This window comes from Rhinoraja longicauda, chromosome 28 (assembly GCF_053455715.1).
Source record: "Rhinoraja longicauda isolate Sanriku21f chromosome 28, sRhiLon1.1, whole genome shotgun sequence".
In the NCBI taxonomy this organism is placed as follows: domain Eukaryota; kingdom Metazoa; phylum Chordata; class Chondrichthyes; order Rajiformes; family Arhynchobatidae; genus Rhinoraja; species Rhinoraja longicauda.
This window is the reverse complement of record NC_135980.1, coordinates 18,064,406-18,090,480: the sequence shown is the minus strand read 5'-3', so window position 1 is coordinate 18,090,480 and position 26,075 is coordinate 18,064,406. Positions and strand designations below refer to the sequence as shown.

General features: G+C 44.5%; 1 protein-coding gene across 14 annotated transcripts in view; it reads right to left on the bottom strand.

Annotated features, from left to right (window-relative positions):
- LOC144607157 (uncharacterized) overlaps positions 1 to 19,304 on the bottom strand; it is a 99,203-nt gene extending 79,899 nt beyond the window's left edge. For 2 of the 14 annotated variants that reach the window (XR_013549056.1, XR_013549057.1), the window contains exons 1-3: positions 18,271 to 19,302; positions 17,272 to 17,367; positions 8,135 to 8,177 (exon numbers count right to left, since the gene is read on the bottom strand). Coding sequence is in view for 3 of the 14 variants with exons in the window: in XM_078423796.1 (XP_078279922.1) it covers positions 8,135 to 8,177; positions 17,272 to 17,367; positions 18,271 to 18,346 (215 nt within the window). In the remaining 11 variants the exon portion in view is untranslated. The other 12 variants (XR_013549065.1, XR_013549067.1, XM_078423796.1 and 9 more) reach the window with 11 other exon arrangements.
- Between the last annotated feature and the right edge of the window lie 6,771 nt (positions 19,305 to 26,075).

Sequence of the window (26,075 nt, the reverse complement as noted above, 5' to 3'; positions counted from 1 at the left end):
ATTTCATTGCAGCCAACAATGTACAAAGCGCAGGTACTTTGGTGTAGACTTGAAATGGAATCCCAGTGCCTGGAATCGGGTTTCATTGACAGAAAAGACAACCTACCTATCTGATAATTCTATCTCTCCGCCTGTCATCTTCAAAACTGTTTTAAAACAGTCGTTTGTTTTCCCATATAATGGAAGTTGATTTAAACTATATTTTCAGCTCCCTGGATTAACTGAGAGGGAAGCGTTCACCAACAGTAATGGAACAATATACACAACTCTCAATCAAATGTTGGATTTCATCGGATAGATTTCGCCAACTTTCCATCTGCAGCTGTTTTAGTGTCACTTATATTACAGTACGTTTTTATAAATTAGAGTGAAACAATAGGCAGCATCTAAAATAAGCGTTATATTCGCTTGCAACCTCTTCCAAGACATATCATTGTTCTATGAGTTTCCCCCCACTGAAAGAAATCTTTGCTGAAGACTTTTCCCCCACTTATTTAAGGTTTTTTTTTAAACGGCGTTGGTTCGTTGCAAAATTAATTCCAGCCTCCAGATTAATGCTGGCCTCAATGACCAAGGTTGCTTTCTGCAGACCGACCATTCCCGGGTTCCAATCGCGGAAGCTTGCGATTTGACTGAACCGTCTAAATTACATTTTCTTGAATCTTAAATCCTATTTCCACAGAACAGCCAGTGCCACTTTCCCAGAATATGAACGCAAACTGAATATACCTTGAGCGGGAGTTTTGGAACAGCCTTTGTCTGGACTCTGTAACCGTACAGTCTACTCACTCGGAGGGATCTTCATGCTGAAATGCTGCCTCCGTGGGTGTCATCACTGGACTGCCGTGTGCATGAATACTGGAGACTGGGAAGTGGCTCCAATTGTCACTGTGAACGTGTGGGCGTTGGGTTGTGGGGACGTTGGCCCACAGTAGCCACAAGGGCAGAGTGGCCGCTAGCACGATGCTGTGCGCAGTCTCTAATTGTAGAGCAAGGCTGCCCAACCACAAGAAATCCACCAGCCTACGCGGCCACGTGGAAGTAGAGGCAGAGAAAAGATTTGTAAATGACAAAAACATGCGTGACCAGTAAACTGGTTGACAATATATATGTTTTATTATTTACTCTGGGGGTTACAGAGTACTATGTTTACATATCTGTTATGCTGCTGTAAGTAAGAATTTCATTGTTCCGTTTCGGGGCATATGACAATATAACACCATTGAATCTTGAATAAACAGATGGAAATGTAAGTAAATTGAGATAAAAAGAAAGGATGTAAGTAAATAAAACTTAGTCCATTCGTCCAGAACAGCGCCGGTTCGGTTCAGCAACTCCAGGTGCAAGTGGAATTTGGGACATCTGATCGTCGGCATGGCGCTGACCACGCGGCCGCACAACTAGTCCAGTATAGACCCTCTCCCTCTCCTCCTCCTCTCCCTCCCTCCTTCCATGCTCTCTCTCCCCCCATAACACCCCTACACCATTTCCACCCTCTCCTCCCCTCCCTCTCGCCCGCTCTCTACTTTCCCCGTTCACCCCCTTATCACCAAACCTTTTCATCTCTCTCCTCCTCCCCTACCGCTCCTCCACATCCCTTTGCCTCTTCCCCTCCCTCCTCTCTCTCTCCTCCTACTATCCTCACTCTCTCTCTACCCTCCGTTTTCTTATACCCTCTCTCTCTCCTCGCACTCCCTCCCTCCCTCCCACTCCCATCCCTTCTATGTCTCATTGTTTCTACAACTACCAAACTGGGTCAGATTTCAATCAACAAGAACCACGCAAGTGGATTTTTTTAAATGTATTTGTAAATCAACATAAAAATTAAGGGGAAAAAACCGATTACTCGACAGATCGGGGGACGAGAGTGTATCTTGTATTTTTCTCTCAGGTGATTCCACCTCCCGCTAACGTCCAGCCATTTCTATTTTGTTCAATTCTCCACATAAATAGCTTCATTTACACTAATAATATTTTCTTTTAAGTCAGAAGCCATCTTATGCTGTCACCTTACTCCTCTCTTATCTTATTTTTATTAAAATACAAAAAACAAGCTCAAGAGAAAAAATCGTATATAAGAGGGGGTACGAGAGGGGAGATTGTGTCTGTTATTAATTTTATATTTGTGTGTCTCCCCAATACCAAACTTGCATCACTCTGAATGACTTCTCTTGTCTTGACATTGTCTTGAAAAGACTATGATCGTATGCGAGGTGAAATATGCAAATGTGCGTGTTAACACAGGTGAGTTTGTGATTATATGTGTGCTACATTTTGTGTGAGTGGAATTGAAAGCACAAATTGTGATGGTGTGTATACACAGCTGTGTGTGTGTGTGTGTGTGTGTGTGTGTGTGTGTGCACGCGCGCGTGTGTGTGTTGGCATGTATGTACATTACATGTATGTACATTACATGCATGTACATTGGTGTTTGTGTGTTTGTGTGGCAGAGAGAGCGTGTGACTGAGGCTGGCATGTGAGTCTGTATACACGAATGCCAGTGATTTTGTGATGACTGCTTCGATTGTACATTTCACTCTTAATGGGAGGGCACCTTTATACCGAATCATATGTATAAGAAAATAACTGCAGATGCTGGTACAAATTGATTTATTCACAAAATGCTGGAGTAACTCAGCAGGTCAGGCAGCATCTCGGGAGAGAAGGAATGGGTGACGTTTCGGGTCGAGACCCTTCTCGTCAGGCTAAAAATATAATGTAAAACGAAGAAAACTAACTCAGTGAGCACTTTTTCAAAGAAGTTAACACTGCTTTACATAAAAGTAACCACGACCAAAAAAAAAATCTTTGTACAGTGCTTGACTCAGTTAAATTTTGCCGGACCAGCCTTTAATTATCTAAAAAGGTATTTTATAAAAAATATGATTCACATATATACTGAAGAAGGGTCTCGACCCGAAACGTCACCCATTCCTTCTCTCTCGAGATGCTGCCTGACCTGCTGAGTTACTCCAGCATTTTGTGAATAAATCGATTTGTACCAGCATCTGCAGTTATTTTCTTATACTACATATATATATATATATATATATATATATATATATATATATATATATGCTGAATCATATTTTATATTAAATATATTTTTTAATAATTAAAGGCTGTGTGTGTGTATATATAAGAGAAATATATATATATATATATATATATATATAGTAAAAGTATGTAATATTTTGATGTGTGTGTGTATTTATATAGGCACACACACATACACACACACACATATCACAAGATAAAATAATTATTACAATATCTTACATATAGACAGTCGAGGGCTCTAATAATATCAACCTCTCTGCTACCTAACCCCTGCAGCAGTCACCCTGAATCTCTCGGCTTCCGTCTGCTGCCTTTAACATTGCGCGGGGGCATGCAGAAATATTAATTTCAGTAACCATAGATACTGTAACCACAGTCAACACACGCGGTTCCGAACAAAAAAACAACCGAAATTATATTTAAAGTCGGTTTTTTTCTGTCATCTTCTACAACCTAATGGGTTGATCAGATCTGGCTACATTTCTTTAAGCAGTGTAACCTATGCTTCTACAAAAGCAACAAAGCATTATACTACTTACTGAAGATGAAATGGTGTAGAAACAGGAATAGTGCGAGCATCTGAATTAATATTCATCTGCAATGCAGATTTTACTATGCTTTGGCCTTGCGAAAATTAATATCTTTATAAATGGAATATTCGTGACGTATTGTGATATGTAATTCTTAAATACAATTTCGTTGCTTTTTGACTTAGTATCCACGTAAAACAATGTTTAAAATAAACACAGTTTATATGAATGGTTTGCACGTTCTCAAACGTTATTTTGTTAGAAAATCAAGTGATTATATTTTTTCCACATGAATTTAAAACTATGCTATCAGCTGTCGTTCACACCACATAATGGGCTTATTATAAACTGAGTGCAATTATCATCACAGTATCCATGTACAATTTGTTTCAAAACGGCACAAACGGCTATGGATACGATTCGCCCCATGAATAATATTTCTTACCCTATTTTATATAATTGAAGTTAACCACGATTAAAACTTCGCAGTGGATGAAGTCGCTCACTCCCTACCAGGAAATGTCCATTTCACACCAAAAAAAACCCCAAATTTCACTCAGAGCCAAGCTGCTAAGTAATCGTGGCGCAGTTTACCACGAAACGGTTCAACGTTCGGCATCACATTGCAAAGGCACAGTGACGTCGAGCAGTTGGCACGAGAGAGCAGATTTTAATCAGCCAGTGTTAATTTGATGTAGAGAAATCAAGGCCGGTAATGCAAGGGAGCGGCGTTTGAAATGATGGAGGAAATGGCAGGAAGTTTGAGATTTGAAAGGCTGAATATTCCAGGACATGAGCGGGAGTGACATATTGCAGAGGAACATGAAACAATATGAACATTTCAAATGGTGAATATTACTAGGCTTGGACATTGCTGTCCCGAGAATGAATATCGCAGAGGAGGAGTGGCAATTTCTCTCTGATGTAGTTAGATCTGTTTACAGTCTGAGCCTTGCAGAGTTTGAATATTGCACAGTCTGGAAAATACAGTTCCAACATTGCAGAGTTTGAATATTGCAAGATCTGCATGTTGCAATTTCGACGTTGCAGCTTGAAACGTTGCAAAGTTTAAATATTTCGACTGTCTGAATGTGCAGATGAAATACCGGGATAGGATGTTGGTCCTGTCTATCCCATGCGGGAGTACCGCCACGTTTGTGCTTTGCTGATTTTTATTCTATCAATCGCCTCCCTCATCCGAATATGTAAAAGAAAACGACGCCTTGTGCATAGAATTGAGACTTCACCACGAGGATGCAGATAAAGGAAAAACAGTTAGATTGATTTTTCCACCTTAGATTTTAGATGAATGACAGAGATACCACATTCTCATTAGTACCAAAAGATCTTAAAATGGACTGAAATATCCTCAGTTTAACAATAACGAGATAGATCATAAAAACATAGTTATCCAATTGTACCGTTGAGAAACAGGGCCTTCCACATCCCTGTTCCATGACAGCGTGATGCCTATCCACACGAATCCAACTTGTCTGCATTCGGTCTCGATCCCTCTCTGCCTTTCCCATGCAAGCACCTGTCCAAATACCTTTTAAACATTGAAATGGAATCTGCCTCCACCATCCCGTCTGGCAGCACATTTCAGATAACTATTACTTTCGATGTAAAAAAGTTTATCCTCTGTTCTCCTTTGTACTTCTTCCCTCTCGTCTTAAGCCTGTGCCCTCAAGTTGTTGACTCCCCTGCTCTGGAAAAAAAAAAAGACTGACCATATATCCTATCCGTACCTCGCATAATGTTATTATATTTCTAAAAACTCACCCCTCAGCTGCCTACGTTCCAGTGAGCAGACTCGATGGGCCGAATGTCCTACGTCTGCTCATATGTCTTATGATCTTATGAGAAGAAGCACAGCCTATCCCATCTCTCCTTTTAACTACAGCCTTCCATTCCAAGGAAGTTCTTGTGAATCTCTTCTGAATTCTCCATATTGCTAGCACTGTTCCTGTAATGTGGTGACCACATGGGCAAAACGAGAAGGTGCGGAGACTTGTCCTATAGAGCTGACGAAGGCCGGTAAATAGAGGGATGGAATGGGGACGATAGAGAGTTTTCAGATAACCAATGCGATAGATGAGCGGAAGGAGATTGGGATCTTAAATATGTAGCGAGCGAGAGGGGGTCAGACCAGGGGCTGGAAGACCAGGACAAACTGCTACAGTGGCGATGAACGCAGAGAGCGCGGGTAAACGGACCACTCCATCGCTGAACTTCATCTATACGTTCTATCGGATTTCTACCAACATTAGATGTATTTAAGGTGGAGGCAGATACATTTTTGAATGATCGTGGGATTAAGGGTTATGGGGTCAGGCATAGAAGCGGAGTTAAGACCAGCGTAAATCAGCCACAGACTGGCCTGGTTGGCTCGAGGGGCCGAATAGTCTACTCCTGAACTTCCTGTGCTCTAGCAGCATGAATAGGGAGCGGAAACAATAGACTCCCAAGGAGTGAGTTGTCCGCGGGAATTGTCGGGACTCGGGAGACTGATACACAGGGATCTTCAGTTTTTAACACGAGATTCCATCATAAAACGTGCAAAACACTTATTCCCTTTCCTGTCCACCAGTGTTACTTCCTGAAAAAAAATCTTATTCCTGGGTATTTAGATGTGGTTTAATCTTTTATTAAGTCGAATGCCCTCTTAAATATAAATTGTTCGCACTTTAACTCAGCTATTGCTTAAAGAACCGCTAACAGATACCAACCTTCGCAAGGTTTGTTCGGTTTGACCCACCGATTTTTAAATTTGAGTTTATTGTAATGTGGCATTTTTTTGACAGAGAAATCTGGCTGCTGAGGCGTCGAGAATGAGACGGGAGATGGGCTGCATTGGAAGGTGCATTCAGGTTGCTTTGGAGGCTGCACTGTTGAGAGCGCGAGTGTGTGAGAGCGTGTGTGAGAATGTGTGAGAGAGCGTGAAAGTGTGTGAGCGTGTGAGTGGGTGAGGGTGGGTGAGTGAATGAGAGAATCTGAGAGAGTGTGTGTGTGAACGTGTGTGAAAGTGTGAGTATGTGTGAGAGTGTGAGTGTGAGAGAGTAAATCAGCGTGAGAGAGTGAGTGTGTAAAAGTGTGCCAGAGTCTGAGAGAGTGAGAGAGCGGGAGTGTGTGTGTGTGTGAGAGAGAGAGAGAGAGAGAGAGGAGAGAGAGGAGAGAGAGAGAGAGAGAGAGAGAGAGAGAGAGGAGAGAGAGAGAGAGAGAGAGAGAGAGAGAGGAGAGAGAGAGAGAGAGAGAGAGAGAGAGAGAGAGAGAGGGGGGGGGGTGGGGTGGGGGTGGGTATATAAGTGAGTGGGTGAGTATGTGTGACTGAGGTTACTGCAATTTCTCGAGTGCCGGTGAAGATAGCACACGATGTTCACACTCGGGTACAGCCCATGTATTTGTGTAAATGGTGGACTCGCGCAGTATGCCGAAGGTAGCCTCGAGCTTCCATGGGTTGTCTTTGTTTGCACTAAGCACATTGGGTTTCTTTTTGCACTCATATTCTCGTTATCCATTTATTGAATCTAGTGATTTTTGTTTATTTTGTATTATTTATGTGTGACGTGTTTGCCGACCTGTTATGCAGCTGCAGGTGAGAGTTTCATTGTTCCGTGGTCGGTCCATATGATAATTAAACACTCTTGACTCTTTTAGAACTAATGCATCGGTAACCGGATACTGCATTCTCTCAAGCAGTGTCAGCGGCCTCACAGATCGCTCATGCGCCTGTGCGGTTTAAGGTTTGTTTCCAACAAGCGATGTTTATCTAACAGCGATGTGCGTAGAATTGTCCACTCTCAGAGGGCGGCGAATCTCGGGAGTCTACAGCCCATGGAGAGGGGTGGGTCACAAAATGTGGAGACACCGGGACTGACCACAGGGACCATTGCATCAATGTACATCAACTTACCTCTGAGAACTCCTTTCAGCGGCTGGGCAAACTATCCAACAATTGACGTTAAACATCGTCCAATTCGACCCTTTGGAGTTTGTGGAACCATCGTTTGATCAGTTCCCCGTCCTCCCCACTGTGCGCAGGGATAGTTGTGGAATGTAGCAACTTAGACCCTCCCGTTTTTTTAGCCTTCACCTAATAACCTTCCCCCTATAAAACTTTCATCCAATGATTTTTCGCCAATAATCTTCACCCAATGACTTTCCATCTAAAAACCGTCCAATATCGTTCACCGAGTGACCTTCACCTGTTAATTTACCTGCCAATAAGCTTTTATGCAAAACGCTTCACCCACTGCCCTTCACCTAATATCTTCCACCCAACTCTTTTTTGAAGGTTAAGGATTTCCTTTATTTACCGGAGAGACTAACATTTTGGGTCGCACATTCTTCTACTATTCCTGGCCCATTTCGGGCGCGCTGCTGTGGGGAACAATTGGACTGCCCATGCCAAGACTAACCAAGTCTCCCCGGGGCTAGAGTTACACCGGGTACTGAATGTATCACCCGTCGGGCATGGAGTTGAATACGGGCATTCACATAAATGGTCAGAGCTAAATATTCATTATACACACGTTAGGAATTACCTTTCAGGATCCATGTGCGTCCTTCCTCGTGGATGCCGAATATCTGAAATGGAATGAAAGCAGATTAGTTTGTCCTCGTCACTTGATTTCAGTAATTGCTTTTTAGAAGCAAGCCGTTGCATTTACATTGCGCCACCGTTGATGTCCCCGGATGCCTCAAAGGCCTTCGCAGTCAGGAAGATGCTGTCAGGGAGATTGTGGTCATCCCTGGCCAACAGGGCAGGCTATGTCTGCACAGCAAGATCCAGTCAATGGCGAAGGAGGCAAACTGAGTAGTTCACCTGCCTCTGGCTCCTGGCTGAGACGGAGGTGGCGTGGATCTCGGAACATGGATTGGTTTTATTTCAATAACTGTTCTAACGGAGATTTCCAATTCGATCAAGGTGAGGAGGGCCCCGAGATTAAGTCGCCCAGCCAAAAGCAAACTAGGCGCCTGCTTTATGCTACGAAATACATGTCTGGATAGTACCCATCACGGGTCAAATCCAGCCACAAATGTTACGACCAGGGAAAACTTCCTGAAAAGTAATCATTGTTGGAATGAGAAAATAGAAATACCTTGCGGGCAGCAAGTTTCGTAAACACCAATGTGATAATATCCCAAATCATCGGCTATCGGGGCACCAGAGGCAGGAACTACTGTAACCCGGAGCAATGAATAGGCTGCTGCAGAGACACGACGGGTCAGTGGGAAATGTCCGGGTCGAGACCCTTCATCTGGCCTCGGGTTTGGTCGAGACGGGTAAATATTAACCAGGGTAGATGGCTACTCTTTCTTCAAGGGGATACCACATCTGTCTGCAGGAATGGCCCTCAGTTTAACATGTCATTGGGAAGCAACGACCTCCAACAGTGTGCGACCCAAAACTTCTCCTGTACCGAAGTGAAGTCAACCTAACTGCAAGCTCGGGTCAACGGGATGCAAAGTGAACTCGGAGCTGTATTCACCGGCGACCTGCGAAGCTGCAGCAGAGGCAAGTCGTTGACCATCAGTGATTGTTATTATGTCAGAAATATATTGATGCCAAGCGACAAGGCCGAGTTGCTTCGGCGGTAACATGTCCATTGGGATTGCACAGCGCTTGGTTCACGTTAAATTGTTGGAGGAGCTCAGCGGGTCAGGCAGCTTCTCCGGAGAACATGGATCAGGCAGCAAATCTGGAGAATATGATTCGCTTAACATCTCTGGAGAACATGGATCAGGCAACATCTCTGGTGAACATGGAGAGGCGACTTTTCGGGATGGAGCCCTTCTTTTGACTCGTTGTAGTGGAGGGGGGGGGGGGGGAAGCCGGAAGAGAGGTGGGGCGAGACAAAACCTGGCGGAGTGATTGAGGGATACGGGGGGGGGGGGGGGGGGGGAGGAGGTGCGATTGGTAGATGGTTGGATGAGGTCTAGAAATGAAAAGACAAACAGTGTGAGATAGGGATAGAAGGGCGAAATGTGAAGCCATAGGGAGGGGAGTAGATGGAAGGGGACGGAAAGGAAGGGGGAATGGAGAAATGGGTGCGTACGCAGATGGGGCACATGGACCGGGGGGGGGGGGGTGATTGTATCAAATTGTAGCGCCTAGCACAGCCAAAGTTTTCCCCTCAGCGGCAGAACCGTCAGCTGCCTCAGTACCAAGCGCTGGGATGTATTTCCTAAACCTCTCTTGTCTTTTGGAAACTCCTGACCTATGTCTCTGTAACCAAGCATCATGTTCCTCCATGCCAACTATGAGGTGTCTCCACGAATAGGGAGCCGCGGTTGTTGGTGATTTCACACAACCCGAGGAGTAAATAGAAATAGAAGGGAGGAGCTAAGGGAAAGAAATTGTAATCCCATTGGTGGAATGCATCAGAACACAAGCGTGTGATGAACACGCCATCGCTGGGATCCTTCATAGATTACCCTGGAGTAAAGACATTAATTAAATACAGATCCTGGTACCAACGTGCATCTATGTCGCATCTAAATATTCAATATTTATCATCCTCGACCCGACCACCGAATCCTCTCTCTACATCGTACACACAAAGAACTGCTGATGCTGATTAATAGACTAAAGGAAACAGTGCTGGAGTAACTCGGCAAGTCCGGTAGAATCTCTGGAGAACATGGACAGCTGATGTTTTCAACCCGAAACGTCCCCCATCCATGTTGTCCAGCCCCACCTGCTGAGTTACACCAGGACTGTGTTGTCCTCTCTCTGCATCTATGACTTCCATCTAGACATTTTTATAAACCTTTGTTGACCAAGCTTTTCCACATTTGTCCTCGCAACCTATATGGTCAACGTTTATTCAATTGTCACGGTTCAGATATTCTACAAAGTTAAATGTTTTACGGATATGGAGCGCTTAAACGCAGAGCAGCTTGGATTAACTTGGCAATATGTTCGGCACGGCCATTTTGGGCCGAACAGCCTGTTCCTTCGCAGTACTGTTCTATTTCTATGTTCTTAAAGGGCGCTATAGAAATGCAAGCTGATATTTTAAGTTACACGTTCCCTGGTTAGCCCGAGAGCTCCGATAGCTCCATATCCTAAAAAAAAAAAAAGAGAAATACATTTCTCTCCTCTCCATTCCTGGGGATTGTGGATTTAAATTCCACTGAAGAGACTACCACACAAAATGCAGGCACAAACTCTGGCACAGCGACCGAGGAGCGCCGCATGGTCAGAGACACGGCATCCAGTGACTGCTGCACTACGGGAGGGGAAGGGCTCGGGGTACCCCGCTTTGTCAGAGGGACATTATCAATGGATTGCCCTGTGTATGAATGATTGGTGAAAAGGCGTGTGGTGTCGGCGCAATGCCTAGGTGCGCTCCACTGATGAAACTGCCGCCGAGGCCTTGCTTTGTTGCTCGTGCAGTACTGAGATAGCCTTGCACCACTGGAGATGCAACCCGAATGAAAAGGTGATGAGGATAGTTGAAGAGGATCAACAATTCCCCCTGGAGTCACGGGGCCAGTATTTATAGCTCAGGCTACATCACTGAGATAGATATCGGATCATTGCCACTTGCTATGAGAGAGAGAGGGAGAGAGAGGGAGAGAGAGAGAGAGAGAGAGAGAGAGAGAGAGAGAGAGAGAGAGAGAGAGAGAGAGAGAGAGGGGGGGGGAGATACCACATTTCAAACGTATTTAATTGGAAGAAGATATACATAAAAAGCTCAGCGGGTCAGCCAACATCTCCGGAGAAAAGGAATAGGTGACGTTTTGGGTCGAGACCCTTCTTCAAACTGAGAGTCAAGCGAAAGGGACACGAGAGATATAATTGGGAGAACTTTATCTGAGTGAGATGTTGAAGAGACGTCGAAAAGTATTTATTTTATAATTTTAAACGCCTGTTTGATAATGTTAGCGCATGTCCATGGCCCCTGTGCATTATAATATGTTCAGCACACGGTTACGCACCTCAATCGGAAAAGCCAATCAGCATCACAGGTCACACCTTACGCCATTACAAATTCTAACGAATTATGGGTTAACAGATTTATTTAAAAGACAACCGATTCCATACAACATTTCCATTGGTTTTGAAGAGATCGGTGGCCTTCGCCTGATTATTTCCTTTCCCCAGATGTAGATACATGGAATAAAGCATCATGAAAACGTGAAAGAATGCTCTTCGGCCTAACTCGACCATGCCGTCCAAAATGCCCATAGGTTTGCCTACGTTTAGCCCAAAACCTTCTAAATCTCCCCTATCCATGCTCCTATCCAAGTGCCTTTTAAGTGTTATTATAGTACCTGTCTCAACCACGTCCTCTGGCAGCTCGTTCCATATACCCACCACATCCAGCGTGAGGAAGTTCCCCCGCGAGTTCCCATTAAATCATTCCCTCTCATCTTAAACCTATGTCCTCTAGTTTTGACTTATTCCCCTCCCCTGGGGATAAGCACAGTAGCCATTCACGTATTTATGCCCCTCGACTGTATACATCTCTATAAGATCACCCCCTCGGTCTCCTGCGCTTCAATGAATAAAAACCTAGTCTGCCCAACCTCTCGTTATAACTCAGGCCCTCGAGTGCTGGCAAAATTCTGAAAAATCTTGGTACACTTTCCATGATAAAGACTCTGTGCTACAGCCGGGTGATCAAAACTGTACACCGTTTCGCTGTACACTGTTACATTTGTGAATTATAATTTGAAACCATGCAAGATTTACTAACGAAGCAGACAAGTTGAGAATAATAACTAGAAATATATTTAAACTTTTAACATTAACACGTGTCTTTTAGAATTGCCCCAGCTTGACTCTGGGAGTAAGGGTGTGGCTGGGGAGAGGGCAAATGTTCGGACACCGCGGGCAGGAGTGATTGAAAGAAAGGCTGAACACGTTCTCAAACAGGCGAATCTGCCAAACACACACTCTATAAACACCCACCCAACTGTAAACAAAAATGAATTTCACCGTACCTGGCTGGGTACATGGGACAAATAAAGTACCATTTAACCATTGACTTTATGCAAGGCATTCCAGTAAAAAGAAGTTATCCCGAATTACAAATACCCGATCAGATATTGAATGGAGGATCAGTCGCAGGTTCACGGGGGAACTTGATGGAGTTTAATAATCCAGTTCATTTCTTCACGTGTGTCAGACCAGGCCGGATTTAGCTTGTATCAATCCTGCAATGTGTAACTCTAGCGTAGACTGGTGTGTGTGGCTCTCAATGACTGCCCACTCTCCACAGACTGGGGCTTTGCGTCCTGTTCGTTCCCTCAGCCGCACCATCTTTATCCACTTCGCACTTCTCGCCGAATCCACTACATCCTGAACATCCGGAAATATTCTATTAGAAGGGTCTTGATCCGAAACGTCACCTTCCATGTTCTCCAGAGATGCTGACTGACCCGCTCAGTTACCCCAACACTCTGTGTCTTCTAATCTTCTTTGCCAGATTGTGAGGAAACTTTATTGGAGACGGATGGCGGGAAACACATGGAGTTCCGCGCCCCTCCCACCACTCCCCTCTCAACGGCAGATCCCCGTCTCCCTCGTGTTAACCCCACAACCCCATGCCTCTGACCTGTTCGGCTCAACCGCTCTCTGTGTCACATACTTTCGCAACTCTCTGGGCTAAGGCATTTCTCCTGAGTTGAGCACTGGATTTACTGACGACTGTCCAGTAGGTCTTCATAACTGCTGTTTGCTTTCTAACGTCTCCTCTCATGCTCACCAGCGGCGTATCTGTCCCCAGACCGGCTATCGGAGTCAAACCCGCGCACTTCCTTCCAACCTTAACACTGCGCACACGCCCGGACACCTGGCCATTCATTCATTCGCCCTTCCAAATATCCTATTCTGTTGCAGACCAGCTACCACGTTGGGTTACTTTACAGCGATGACTATTTGAAAAATATTCCAAATAGTCCACTGATCCTTAACCACGTCGCAGGTGCTGAAGTTCGGACTCCTTTAGTTAATTGTTGACCATCGGGGTTTTTTTCTGACTTCATAAAACAACCCCCAAGGTGTAATGCACTCTTCACTCCGGTTGTCTCCTTCTTGGGCCAGCGATCTGATAGCCACGGACTGCGGGGACTGATTCAATGCCGTCCTGTCTCCGACCAGCACCTGTAAGACCCTGTGGCCGGAGGAATCACCGCCACTGCGGCGTCTAGGACCCAAGATCAATCCGGCCCCGGGCAATGCCGCAAGATCTGTAAATCTGAGCCGAACTGATCAACCGGCGAGTGAAGGGTCAGGGTCTGGCCCGGAACCCAGCCCTCTCCGTCAGTCTCAGTCGTAGCCCAGCAGACGTCGATTGAAATGCATTTGATTCATCTCAAACTAATGGTCTTGTTGAAGCCCAGGCGCGCCCGAACTGAGGGGCAGGACGAGGAGAGAGAAATGTCGCCGCTTGAGAGAAACTTTTTTTGGCGAGGACTCATAAACAACTGACCTTCTCGGCACCACGGCTGAGGGAACCCGGAGAAATAAGGCGACCCAGGCCATATGCACATCATTAATGGTTCTGGTCAACCTTCTACAATATTCGAAACGAAATGAGTTTGGGGCTTGTGGTTTTAAATACATTCCAGGAAACGAAGCGTGTCATCTTTAAGGGAATCAAGTCGTTTGAATCTCATAATTTTTCATATTCTAATCCTCACAACCCTGGGCAGACGAGCGATGATATCGCAAATTGGCCGGACGGGACTCACACTGATTATCCACCCGTTTACACCCGGATTAACAAACCCATCAGATGCTACATCTTCATCTGTGCATATACGGATTATAGGCACGGAAATCGCACAATGCTTGTGTAAAACACAGACATATAGGCATCATTTATAAACAACAAATTTAGGTTACATTTGCAACTCCTTCTATCTCAATGCAAAGTCTACATTTTCTCCAGATATGCCTGGAACTACCAACCGCTTGTAACTCACGATTGTCTCTCACCTTTCGTCTATAGCAAACACATGTAGCAAATATATATTCAAAAAAATACGTCTTTGACATGGAAAAAGTGAACCGATAGCACATTTCAATACAACACACTCAGAGTTTTGATACAACTGGACAGCTATAAATATCTCAACGCCGCCGCTTCTACCCCCCGCCCCACCCGCCATAAACACGTCCACTCACATATAGTATATGTACAAGACACACACTCACGCGTCCTCCTGCCCCCTCCCATTTATATACACATACAGACATTCAGGTGCATTCTCTTTCTCTGTCACCCCCAACCGTTAACACATGGGTTGGGTAGTTGCACTAAACAGAAATGGGAATAATTCCTCTTAAACACTGAAAAAGCAGTTCCAATGGTTGAGCGAGCATCCTAGTTCCACAGGTGAACTAAGTGCTTGACATTTTGAGAAAGGCATCATTATACACACCATCCGTGGTCGAGGGAATTGCTGCAGCAACTGTGAAGTTTATAAATGTCACTAGCAGTGAAATGCCAGGTTAATTGTGAATCGTCGAAGCTCTTGAGAAAGGCTGCGTGACAGTGCAATGTGGCCGGGATACGAGAGATTCGCTGGCCCTGAATGTGCTGGGAGTGAAGCGTGCGGAGTCCCTCAAAAAATCTAATTAAACCCATTTAAACTGAACGTTGATCGGGTGGGAGGCGAGCTAGCGGTGGTTTAAGTCAGGAAGCTGATATCCAGAACAGTGGATTCTATTGAGAGGCGAGATCTCGCCCCCATCCTGTAAAAATATGTTTAAACGTTTTTATGTCTCTTTACGTTTTATCTTCGCGCCGGGTTTCCCCAGTTAGTTTAGATTAGTGTGGTGCTGCGCCGGGAAGGAAGGGACATTTATCGTCAACTTTAACATGCGTTAGCAAGAACACACATTATCGATGGGGAGGGAAGAGACTTCCCACCTCTTATAAGGATTCGTCAATGAAAAAGGTTAAATTATTGACAAAGGGTAGGCCGGATTAATGTAACTTTAATATAATTGTTAAAATAGGAATGTTTCACATTTTTATATAAGTGGGCCACTCATAAACAATATCGTTAACAAATAAAATCAAGGATGCAACCATTTAGATTTCTAATTCTCTCTATCTCCCTCTTCCTCGCTGTCTCAGATGCACTTCTCTGTGTCTATGCAGAAATATACAACAGTAAATACGTGAAAGGTGCGTATCGTCTTTTACTCCATGTCTGTCCTCACTCCGAACTCCCACCTTTTGTCCGGGGTTTGAAGAGTTTAACCTGGAGGCTTCGTTGTCTTAAACTGGGGGTCAGTTTTATATCGAACACCATGCCAGGCCAGTGGATTTGAACAAGAGGATACAACTACTGTGCCTCAGCACAGATGCCGCACCTGTATCCCCAGGTCTCAGCGGTGTCAAATAATATATTTAAAATATCATTGTTTCTCCAGCTGAGGCAAAGTTATATGTTCCGCCTTTATTCCCGCTGATATCTCGAGTGAAGCCTTTAGCGTGAGCACACGGTGACAAAAAAATAGGAGAGTTCTATATACTCTAACAGTAAATAAGGACATCTCAACCGATCAACATGAAATGAGAGAGAACCCAAGAAACTGTGTGCAAGTGCTTGTAATTCTTCGGTGGCAGGCCCGCAAACATGCCTGTGTTGCTTCTGTTTTGTTGGTCAGTTTATAAGGGTTTACAGTCTCAAATGGGAAGGGGGATGGGGAGTATATCTCCCTTATCCTGACGGTACTTGTCTAATATTGAATCTCTTTGTCTTATTGAAGTCTACAAACACACGCAGAAAAGACAGCGCTTTGTGTTTAGTTTATCAGGAGATAGAGTCTCTGGCTTACTCTTTCACACATTTACTAAAGGAGGAGAATATCCCCTATATTCTCAAGTAATGTCCATTCTTATATTGGCCGGGTACAATTTAATCTCTGGTGAAATCTAGTTTTAAATCCGGCTGCCTTTCTCCACCCACCGCCCAAATAAAGCATGTTTCTCGGAGTCTGCTGGAGTAATGTGCAGATATATGCCCCCGGTCTCACGGATCAGACCAGCACTGGGCTGGGCAGGTCTGCGAAAGGAGGGAATGTAATATAATAATCAATAATGTTTTAAATCTTGGTGGAGAGAGTAGGCCAGCTCGCAAAGTTTTACATCCTTTGAGTTTGTGCTGAAATCTAGCATCAAACATCCTTCAATAAGGCCCACCGATCAGCGCCAGCGGGTAATCCGAAGGTTCCCCTAGAAACGTGATGTTCTGCAGGATCTTCAGCGAGTTATACCAGTCCTACGTGTGTGAACAAATGTGTGCATATACATCTCCCCCTTTCTCTCTGCAATTAACGCACACAATACACCGTGTCTATAAGTGTCCTGTCCACACACACGAAATGTGCATGCAGATACATTTAAGGAAACATAGATGGTGGATCGAGGAAAGCATGGGTGGACTGATGGATAATTGGATACTTGTTACACAGAGAGCATGATGTGGTACAATTGTGAAAATCCCCGTTCAATAAAGGGAGCTGGGGTAAAGTGTAATCCCGATTAAGAAGCTTGGAATCGGGGCCAGTCTGCTGTAGCGATAACACGACGCTGCCGTTCCACGGCTGTAAACAGCTTTTTAGGACGAGGCGTGCATCACATTTGCTACCTTTGTTAGATTGTATTAATTCGGCCAATTCCGTCTTACAAACTCCCGCCAATTATCTTACCTTCTGGTGCAGTGTATAATGGAGATTCGCATTTCAGAAGAGAGATGTTTGGCTGGTGAAATATTTTGCCGGTCAGAGTGTGACGGTGGTGGTCGGCTTGAATAAATGGAGCACTGGTCAAATGCGGTGTAACTTTAAAACAGCCCCTCTACACACTCACACCCACAGACTCCAAATTTCGCTGGATAGCACACAGATTTCATTGACAGTTTGAAATGTGACGTTTTCCTTACTCCATTATCTGAATGCTCGCCTTTAAAACGGTGCATACAGACTTGATGCCTTTTCAAATCTTGTCCATCCCATTCCTCCCTTTCCTGCCCCCTCCTCCCTCCACACAGTCAGACACAGACACACACACTTGATTATAAAAGGACAGGACTGATTCAGAATATTTTAATTTCACACGCTACTCCCAGGAGAGTGAGGGCTTTTTTTTCTCTCTCTCTTCTTAACAAGCAAGTGACCGCAAAAAATCGTTGGCAATGGAGGAAGTCAAAATCAAGTTCAACAACACAGAGGAAGACATTAACATAATAATGCGTCTGTCAGAATTGAATTTGGCCGGACAACGGGTTCTGGTGTCACGCTAGCGCAGAGCAAGGCCCTCAGCGGAATTTTCCCATGAACTGGTGATTATTAAGACAACCGGCGTTTGTCAACGACACAGGTTGTTTGGGCCTTTGCTCGTTTCTGCGCCGCCTGAGCAGAAACTCCGCGCTTTGACAAAAAAAAAATATTGATACATTTGCCCATGCAGAAATAGCTCAATTTTCTGCCCCCCGAGTAGTTACCGGCTAATAACCAGACCCGTGATAAACTTTCGCAGCTAGGATATTGATGATCTCTTTCGCCCAATTCCTAAAAGCTCTCCGCCTGAGTCTGATTGCAGTTTCCCAGATGAGGTAACCAGCACAGTTCAGGACAATACCACTTTCTCCACCCCCTCATTTTTCTTTAAATTTGAGACTTAATGAAGAAAAAGCTCGCGTTACTCACATGGTTTTGAGGAATGTAATTTTACGGCCACGAGTTCTCGTTCCCAGCAGGTCAGACATGGCGTTAAAGTTTGCATTAAAATAAAGACTGGGCATCCTTGATTGTGTTCCTTCCGTGACAGGTGATCTTGTTTGTCTTGTTTTTAGGTCTCTTTTCCGTGGCCGAGTTCGACAGATGCCCAAAGAGGGGGCAGAAAGTAGACAAGAGACGCAACTCCGTCGCTCGCCCACGACACCCACCCCTTCTCGGCTCCCTCTCATTTTCTCACACAACTTGTCCCAGGTCTCTGGGAGTCCGCGCTGGAATCCAAACTGCTGTGGACGTGTCCAGAAATACAAGCAGCCAAACTGGCAACTCATTGTCCGGATGAAGTGATGCCCATTGTTCGCTCTCTGCGGGATCAGATTTCCTCTCCCCCTTCACGCCTTGTGCTGCACACTCATTTGGGTGGAAATGAAATATGCGCCAACATTTCCTCGCGGATCTGGATGGGAAGACATGGCGCGATAGATGTTCTCTTCCGAGACTTCAACTGGCAGAAGCATTTACCACGAGAGCGCGCTCCTGTCTGGATAATCTGCTTTGTATATTAATCCCAACAGTTGGCAGCGCTTTAATGAAGCAGAGATCGGATGGCACGTCTTGGACATTTGGAGACGCCACCCCCCGCCTCTGGTCCTCTCTCATTCACACACACACACTCTCTGTCTCTCTCTCCCTCTCTCTCTCGGCCACCGTCCGAGCTATCTTAGCAATTCCTCATCACTTGGTACTACCTTCAGGGAAATACAATTGGTCTTTAAAACAGCGCGCACACAGCCGCTCACGGTCGGGATCCGGCTACAACTCACTCTATCGTTGAAAGAATGCAGCCGGGCTGTTCCCTGGCGAGCCTGTACAAAATGTATTTGCTTTTCTCACTGCCTGCTCTCCCCCCCAACCCCCATCTCCTCCCAACCTCCTTCTCTCCTGCTGGGGCATGGGTGCGGGGAACCTGCACAATCTGCCGCCGAGATCACACTGAGATGGGCTTGCTCCAACAAGGCAGAGAGAGCATTGGAAGCGGAGCTTTGGGTCACGTTGCCCGACGTGAGGTTAAAGAGAGACGTATCTCCGATTGTCTCTGCACCTTGCTGTTGGCTCCCAGCGTTCCCCCCAAACGCCGCGGGCGGTGTTACAAGCACCGAGTGCAAGCAACACAGGAGGATTTTTTATAAGCACGATATTTTAATGCAAATTATGATATCAGCCGTGGTGGGAGAAATCTTCCCCAAAATCCGCCGCGTTTGCGGTTACGCGTTTGCGTCAGTGTGCGTGGAAGTTCAAACGTCTTTTACCGCCCCGTTAGACGGCGAACGTTCATATTTTGGGATAATTTTTTGCGTGCCCTGTACATTGAAGGAATGTCTAATGGAGGAATATCTGTGATCTTTACCGCAAGGATGGAAGAATATTCCAATCAGCAAACCCAAGAAATGTAACCCGTTTTACATCCTCAGCGCGCGTTAATGCTAAATTAAAATATCACCCACGGGTTATCAATAGAGATATTTGAGAGAAATGTTCCGATCCACGGACTCGCTGTTCCACTCCTGCCCCCTACCCCACCATCCATTTAATCAATTTCAATACAGCCCGACTTCTCGATAATAATATTGGGAACTGATTATCAACACAAGATTGGAGAGTGAAAATTTGACCCAAGTCTGCATAAAACACCGAACTAGATTATTCATCGGTGCTAATGCGACAATGCGGGTCTGTAAACGGCGAACATTTCCTTAACTTGAGTTGCAGGCAGTCCTTGTGGCGACCTGGAACCCCGGGCAGATGGATCAGGGCAACGATGGACTAAATGGCACTTTACCTGTGAACGTCCCCCTGCAGGGGCGAGAAGCGGATTATTATTTAAACCTGATTTTATTTGTGCCTCGTAACCATTTTCCCGAGAGGGAAATGTTGCGATCAAAATAAAGAATTTCCGAAAGAGAATTAGTTTTTTTTTTCAGTCGATTTAAAAAATCTTGTCCTTTTAGCTGTGGGCTCCTGGACCAGCACTTGTTCAGTGTCTGATTTAAACGGGTATGGAGGGCGTCGAAAAAAGTACCCACGGAGAGCATCAAAATATCGAAAAAATGAAGTGACCTTGAAATGGTGCCGATGGGAGGTTTGTAAAACACTCGCTCTCCTGAAAGTCAAGTTCAAAATAACATTTCAGATACTGAGCAAATCCTCGTCCCAGTGTTTTTTTGAAACTGAAATCAAACTCGCAATTTTATAGAATATGTTTAATGAAAAATAATTGAGATGCGATTTTAACGAGAATGTGTAAAAATATTGGCCTAAAAATATTTAAATTAACTCTGCACCTCTTGGAATAAGCCTTAGGTGACTGATTATAGAAATGATATTTTAGTGGTTGTAAACCACGGATATATCGGTGTCTTTCAGCAAGGCACTTAACTTACACTTAACACTGAAGATTAACACAACAGAATACTTGTGTTTATCTTCTTCCAAAAAAAACACAATTACGTTGGGATAGAGAATGGGATGGGAAATATTTTACACATATAATAAATTCTTGTCGGCGCCACCGAATGTATATCACCGTGACACAACATCAAAAATACCGGCGAATTTGGCATTCAGAGCGGTCACTTTTCAATAGAGCGCGACATCGGGTACAAAGGGACACTTGTGCTTCTCTAAGGTAGGCCTTGGTTATGGTTACATGTGCAGGGAATTTATCCCTGATACGTGCCCCTATTTTTTGTCAGCCCAGTTCCATTGGTCTCAAAATTACGGTCTGAATGCAGGAAAGAGCTAATGCGGCAACGTTAAGCACTGATGGGCATGTATGTACAGAGCTCGTCTTTAAACAGGCCCTGATCCAGACTTTAAACCCGATCACATATATTAAAATATATATTTCTTAAAATATATTTCTATACTTTTCAAACTTCTCTAATGATGGCTTGGTGCGTTAGAATATATTTCTGAACGGAAATATACAAGATTAAATTCGAAGATATCCGATTGTATGTGACCGCCGTAATTTTTCTCCCAATTCCTCTCAATGGTTTCTAAAATAAAATGGAAATGTCCCGTCGAGAGAAGTGATAGAGTTTAGTGCTAGGATGTGGGACTATTTTACCTCTGAACCTGCTGAGCGCTACAATGATATTAAACCTGTGGAACAGACTAAAACGTATTTATTGAAGATGGGCACAAAATGCTGGAGTAACTCAGCGACACAGGCAGCATCTCTGCAGAGAAAGAATGGGTGACGTTTCGGGTCGAGACCCTTCTTTAGACTCGACCCGAAACGTCACCCATTCCTTCTCTCCAGAGAGGCTGCCTGTCCCGCGGAGTTACTCCGGCTTTTTGAATCCATCTTCGGTTTAAACCACAATATATGTGTATTGGTTTGATTTAAATAAAAGAGATGATTGAATGCTGTCTGTATGTCTCAGTCTCGGGTTCCAGAAACACAGAGTCGTTTTGTACGCTCTCTGAACTTAGCTTTTTTTAAATTATTTTTCTGTGACTGCGTTTTGAAATATAGGTGCCAGAGGAATGTTTTTTCAGATGGGCCTCTGCCCACGTGTCCCGTGCCTTCAGTTAATCCTAGTCCGCAGAAGGATCCCGACCCGAAACGTCGGCTATCCATGTTCTAAAGAGATGTTGCCTAACCCGCTGAGGTACTACAGCACGTTGTGTCTTTGTGAATCTCAGTGTCCAGGTGAGCTGCTGCTTACACGCCCCGCACCTTCAGTTAGTCCCAGTGTCCAGTCTGCCTCCAGTTAGTCCCAATGTCCACTCCCATTCCACTGGGCCGTCCGGAAGTGCAGCGCGCTCTCAGCCCCTCCCCCCAACTTGGCCCCATTTCTTGTTCACCGCCCTGGTGTTAAATGGTTGCAAAGCAGGAGGTCAAATCAATTGGTACGAGAGTCCTCGAGGGGGAGGACTGGCGGTGCACAGCCCTTGCTCAGTCCCAGGGGTGGGAGCCGCGGTCATTAGACGCTACTTAACACTTCGACATCCCTGCAACTTGAAAGCCAAGCGTCCCTGCGCCAGTCCTCGCCAGGTGAAGTCACCTTGTGATCTCACCTGCGGGGAGACGGCGCCGGGAGCAGGCACTCCCAGTAACTAGTCACATTGAGGAGCGCAATGTGTGTATTTGTTTGTGCTTTAGAAATGTACGATGTGTCCCCTTAAACAACAGTGCACATTTATATATTTACAGTAGCACATCTATATCTTTACAGTAGCATATTTATATATTTGCAAATACTCCAATAAACGTCACCTGAAATGCTTCAATGGTTAAAATATTAATTAGCGGGCACAGAAAAGTTGGAGAGTCTATGTAACGGGTGTAGGTGTTCCGCTTGAGAGTGGCGCGGGGAGGTGGAAGGCGCGGGGCAGGAGGCAGGTCCTTCAGAAGCTCAGGGTGAAGTTCTGATCATGTCTGGTTCTGAGGCTCCCACATAATTTCTACATAAAAACCCAACGGTATGAACATTTAATTCTCCAATTTTAGGCTACTAGACGACAAACAACCAATTTTTAAAAATGTACTCTTTTTTTGGCAGTCTGAAGAGGGGTTCCTACACGAAACGTCACCCATCCCTTTTCTCCAGAGATGCTGCCTGTCCCACTTAGTTACTTGGTGACAATCTTCGGTCTAAACCAACATCTGCAGTTCCTTTCCGCGCACCGTTTTTTACCCCCTCCTCTGCCCCCCACCCCCTTATATTCCTTCCTCTGGTTTAATATTTCTCACTTATTCAATCCTTATCTCACACCTTTTGTCTCCCCCTTACCCACCACCACAATGAATCTGAAGAAGGGCCCCGTCCCAAAACATCTCCAGCATTTTGTGCCTTTTTTTTGAAAACCAACATCTGCAGCTCCTTGTCTCTCGACTTTCTAATTGCACGAATAACATTTGAAATTTTACCGAAGAAAATTGTTTTAAGAATAACGTCACAATTTACAAACTAACTAATCTAGAATAGGGCGGCTTGCCATATCATCGGAAACAAAGTTAATCTAGGCCGAAACTCTCTGAACACCCGCGTTACCGCTGTTCTCAACTCATGATTTTTATGCGAATTTTATTATTTTCATTCTCATTCCATTATTGATAAAATCCACTATTATTTCATTTTTTTAAAAAAAGACAGGGGTTTCTTTTCATAAGACTGAAGAAGGGTCCAGACCCAAAACGGCACTCATCATTTTTTTCTCCTGAGACGTTGCCTGACCCTTGTATTTGGTGAATTTATGAAAATAATAGACACAAAGTGCGAGAAATTCACCAAATACAAGGCATTCGAAAATTCTGTGTCGAGTTGCAATCCTGCTCAATTTTATTCTATTGCTAAATTATTTTTAGATATTTTTTCAAGTAATTGTTAAAAACATCACGCTTTTAAAAATAAACGTGTAAATTCTACAACGAATAAGAGTTCATATTAACATGCTTCAGAATTCGCTCCTCTTTGGAACCCCATCACCGAATCACGGCGACCCAACTTTAGCTCAGACGCGAACGAAATGTCACACTGTGATTATTTTTTGTTTTGTTTTCGTCACAAAAGATTTTGGTGTTAAAATATGGACATTCGTTTTGTTGAAAAAATTGTACGAGGTTCGAGTTTAATAGAATTTTTAAATCTTATTATAAACTTCGGCCTAACTGCAGATAGAAATGGAACAAAAATAGGTGGCTCCGAATTCCGTCGGGTGGACGCCGTGTAGGGACAAGTTCTGATCTTTGGAAATGGAAATTAATTCAGCGCTTTGTATTACCCCAGGAGAAGGCTGAATTGAGAGCAGCGAGCAGAGTTAGACACAGGAGCGCTGAGCAGAGGGTCCAGCGTTTCCAAATAACGAGAATGTACCTCCGACAATCCGCAGGAATCGCTTCCAGAGAGCGTCCGAGTGCGGACAGTTGACCCCTGTCGCATTTTGGAGACAGGAAACTAATTGTAAGAGGGTTGGCGAGGGATGAAGGATTTAGTGTAATTGGTGCACAGAGGCGGCCAAGCTAACGGCAGCGCAACCTCGCTGCATCGCATCAATTCAGGGTTATTGGAGTGTTTAGAAATTAAAATATGCGAAGTTCAGAGAGCCGCAGCAATCCCGCGTTAACGAGTAAAAGACGTGGCAGTTTTAAATCGTGTTTTATAAGGTGCTTTACCACAGATGCAGCAGATTAAACTATGAAAGTATGCGTTCAACATTTGCATGTAAACGTTTAGTTTTTGTGTTACGAATAACACAGTTTTTCGCTATCTTTGAATTTTTTAATTCTATATAAATGCATATTCAGCGATGAAGTTGATTTTAAATTTTATTTCATTGAGATTTCTAGAACGCGAGGATTAATAATACAAAAAAAAAGTTTTGTCTAACTACATTTAAATCTTACGACATTTTATAATTCGTAAAATTAATTTTTTGGAGAAGGATTTTTGAGAAAATATACTAGGAAGAAGGCGGATTGAATAATGACCCGAGGGTCCATGGGCGGGAGTCGTGGGCCGCGTGTTAGTAGCAAACTCGGAGCGGAGGGCAATGAATCTCGCGTAACTACAACACCCGCTCTTTCTCCACTTTATTTCTGTTCCAATCCTACTATTTTACAGGGGGAAAATTGACTTCTGTGTTTTTTTAAAATCAGTGACTTTCTTCTAAATATCCCAGTAAAAAGCGATTTAAATGCCGCTCTCTGAAAACCCAAATGGACCCGCATAACAAAAAATAGCGATGCAGTTTAACAAAGGGTTATAGATTTCCGGTGTTGATCCATTAATAATTTTAATAGCTGAGTTCACCCCCCCCCCCCCTCCCCTCCTCCCACCATTGGTGTTTTATTTTAATATATAAAAGAAAGGCTACTCAAACAAAAGCAGGGGAGATCTGATATTCCCGGGTCGGAGTGGTTCATTTCTCCTCCACAGTGAAAAGTTACATTGAATTATTTTAAAATAAACGACAAACCGACTTCCAGGCTTGAAATCGACAGTTTTTTCTGAAATAATTATTTGCTTTATTTTAGGGAGAAAAGAAACATGGGTTATGCTGTAATGTAGAAACAAGGAAGTGCAGATGCCGGTTTACATCGTGTAAAGTCCCTTAACAAGTGTAAAGTTCCATTGAGCGAGGCCCCAGAGTTAACATTGCTACATTTCTGCCAATAATTTCTGAACTTGACGTTAACGTACACTGACATCTGTCGGTTGGTGCTCAGGTCAACCGATATCTTCACGAGGTCCCCAATTCACCAAGGACTATCCCCAATGACCCCCCCCCTCCCCTCCCCCTCCCCCCTCCCCTCCCCCCCCTCCCCTCCCCTCCCCCCCTCCCCTCCCCCTCCCCTCCCCCCTCCCCTCCCCCCCCTCCCCTCCCCCCCCTCCCCTCCCCCCCCCCCACACACACACAAAGTATGTTACTGCGAGAACAAAGTTCAGGAAATTGGGAATCAGGAGAATCAGTATAAAGAAACAGGAAACCGGTCCCGGGGCGATCATAATTAAACCTGATCTTCGCTGCCGTCGATGGTTTAACAGCAATTGTTATTTGTCTATCGCCTTCGACACGTTTGTTTCGCATCAAATCAGATAATGCTATACATAAATATAATCAAGCCAATCTGAAGTGCAGTAGGTAGAGCAAATGGGGAAGATACAGAGGACATAATATAGTTCTCAGCATCGTAGCGTGTCAGTTCCAGAGACACAAGTCCAATGTCTACAATGGGGTAGAGGTGAATGGACAGTACCCTGGCTCAA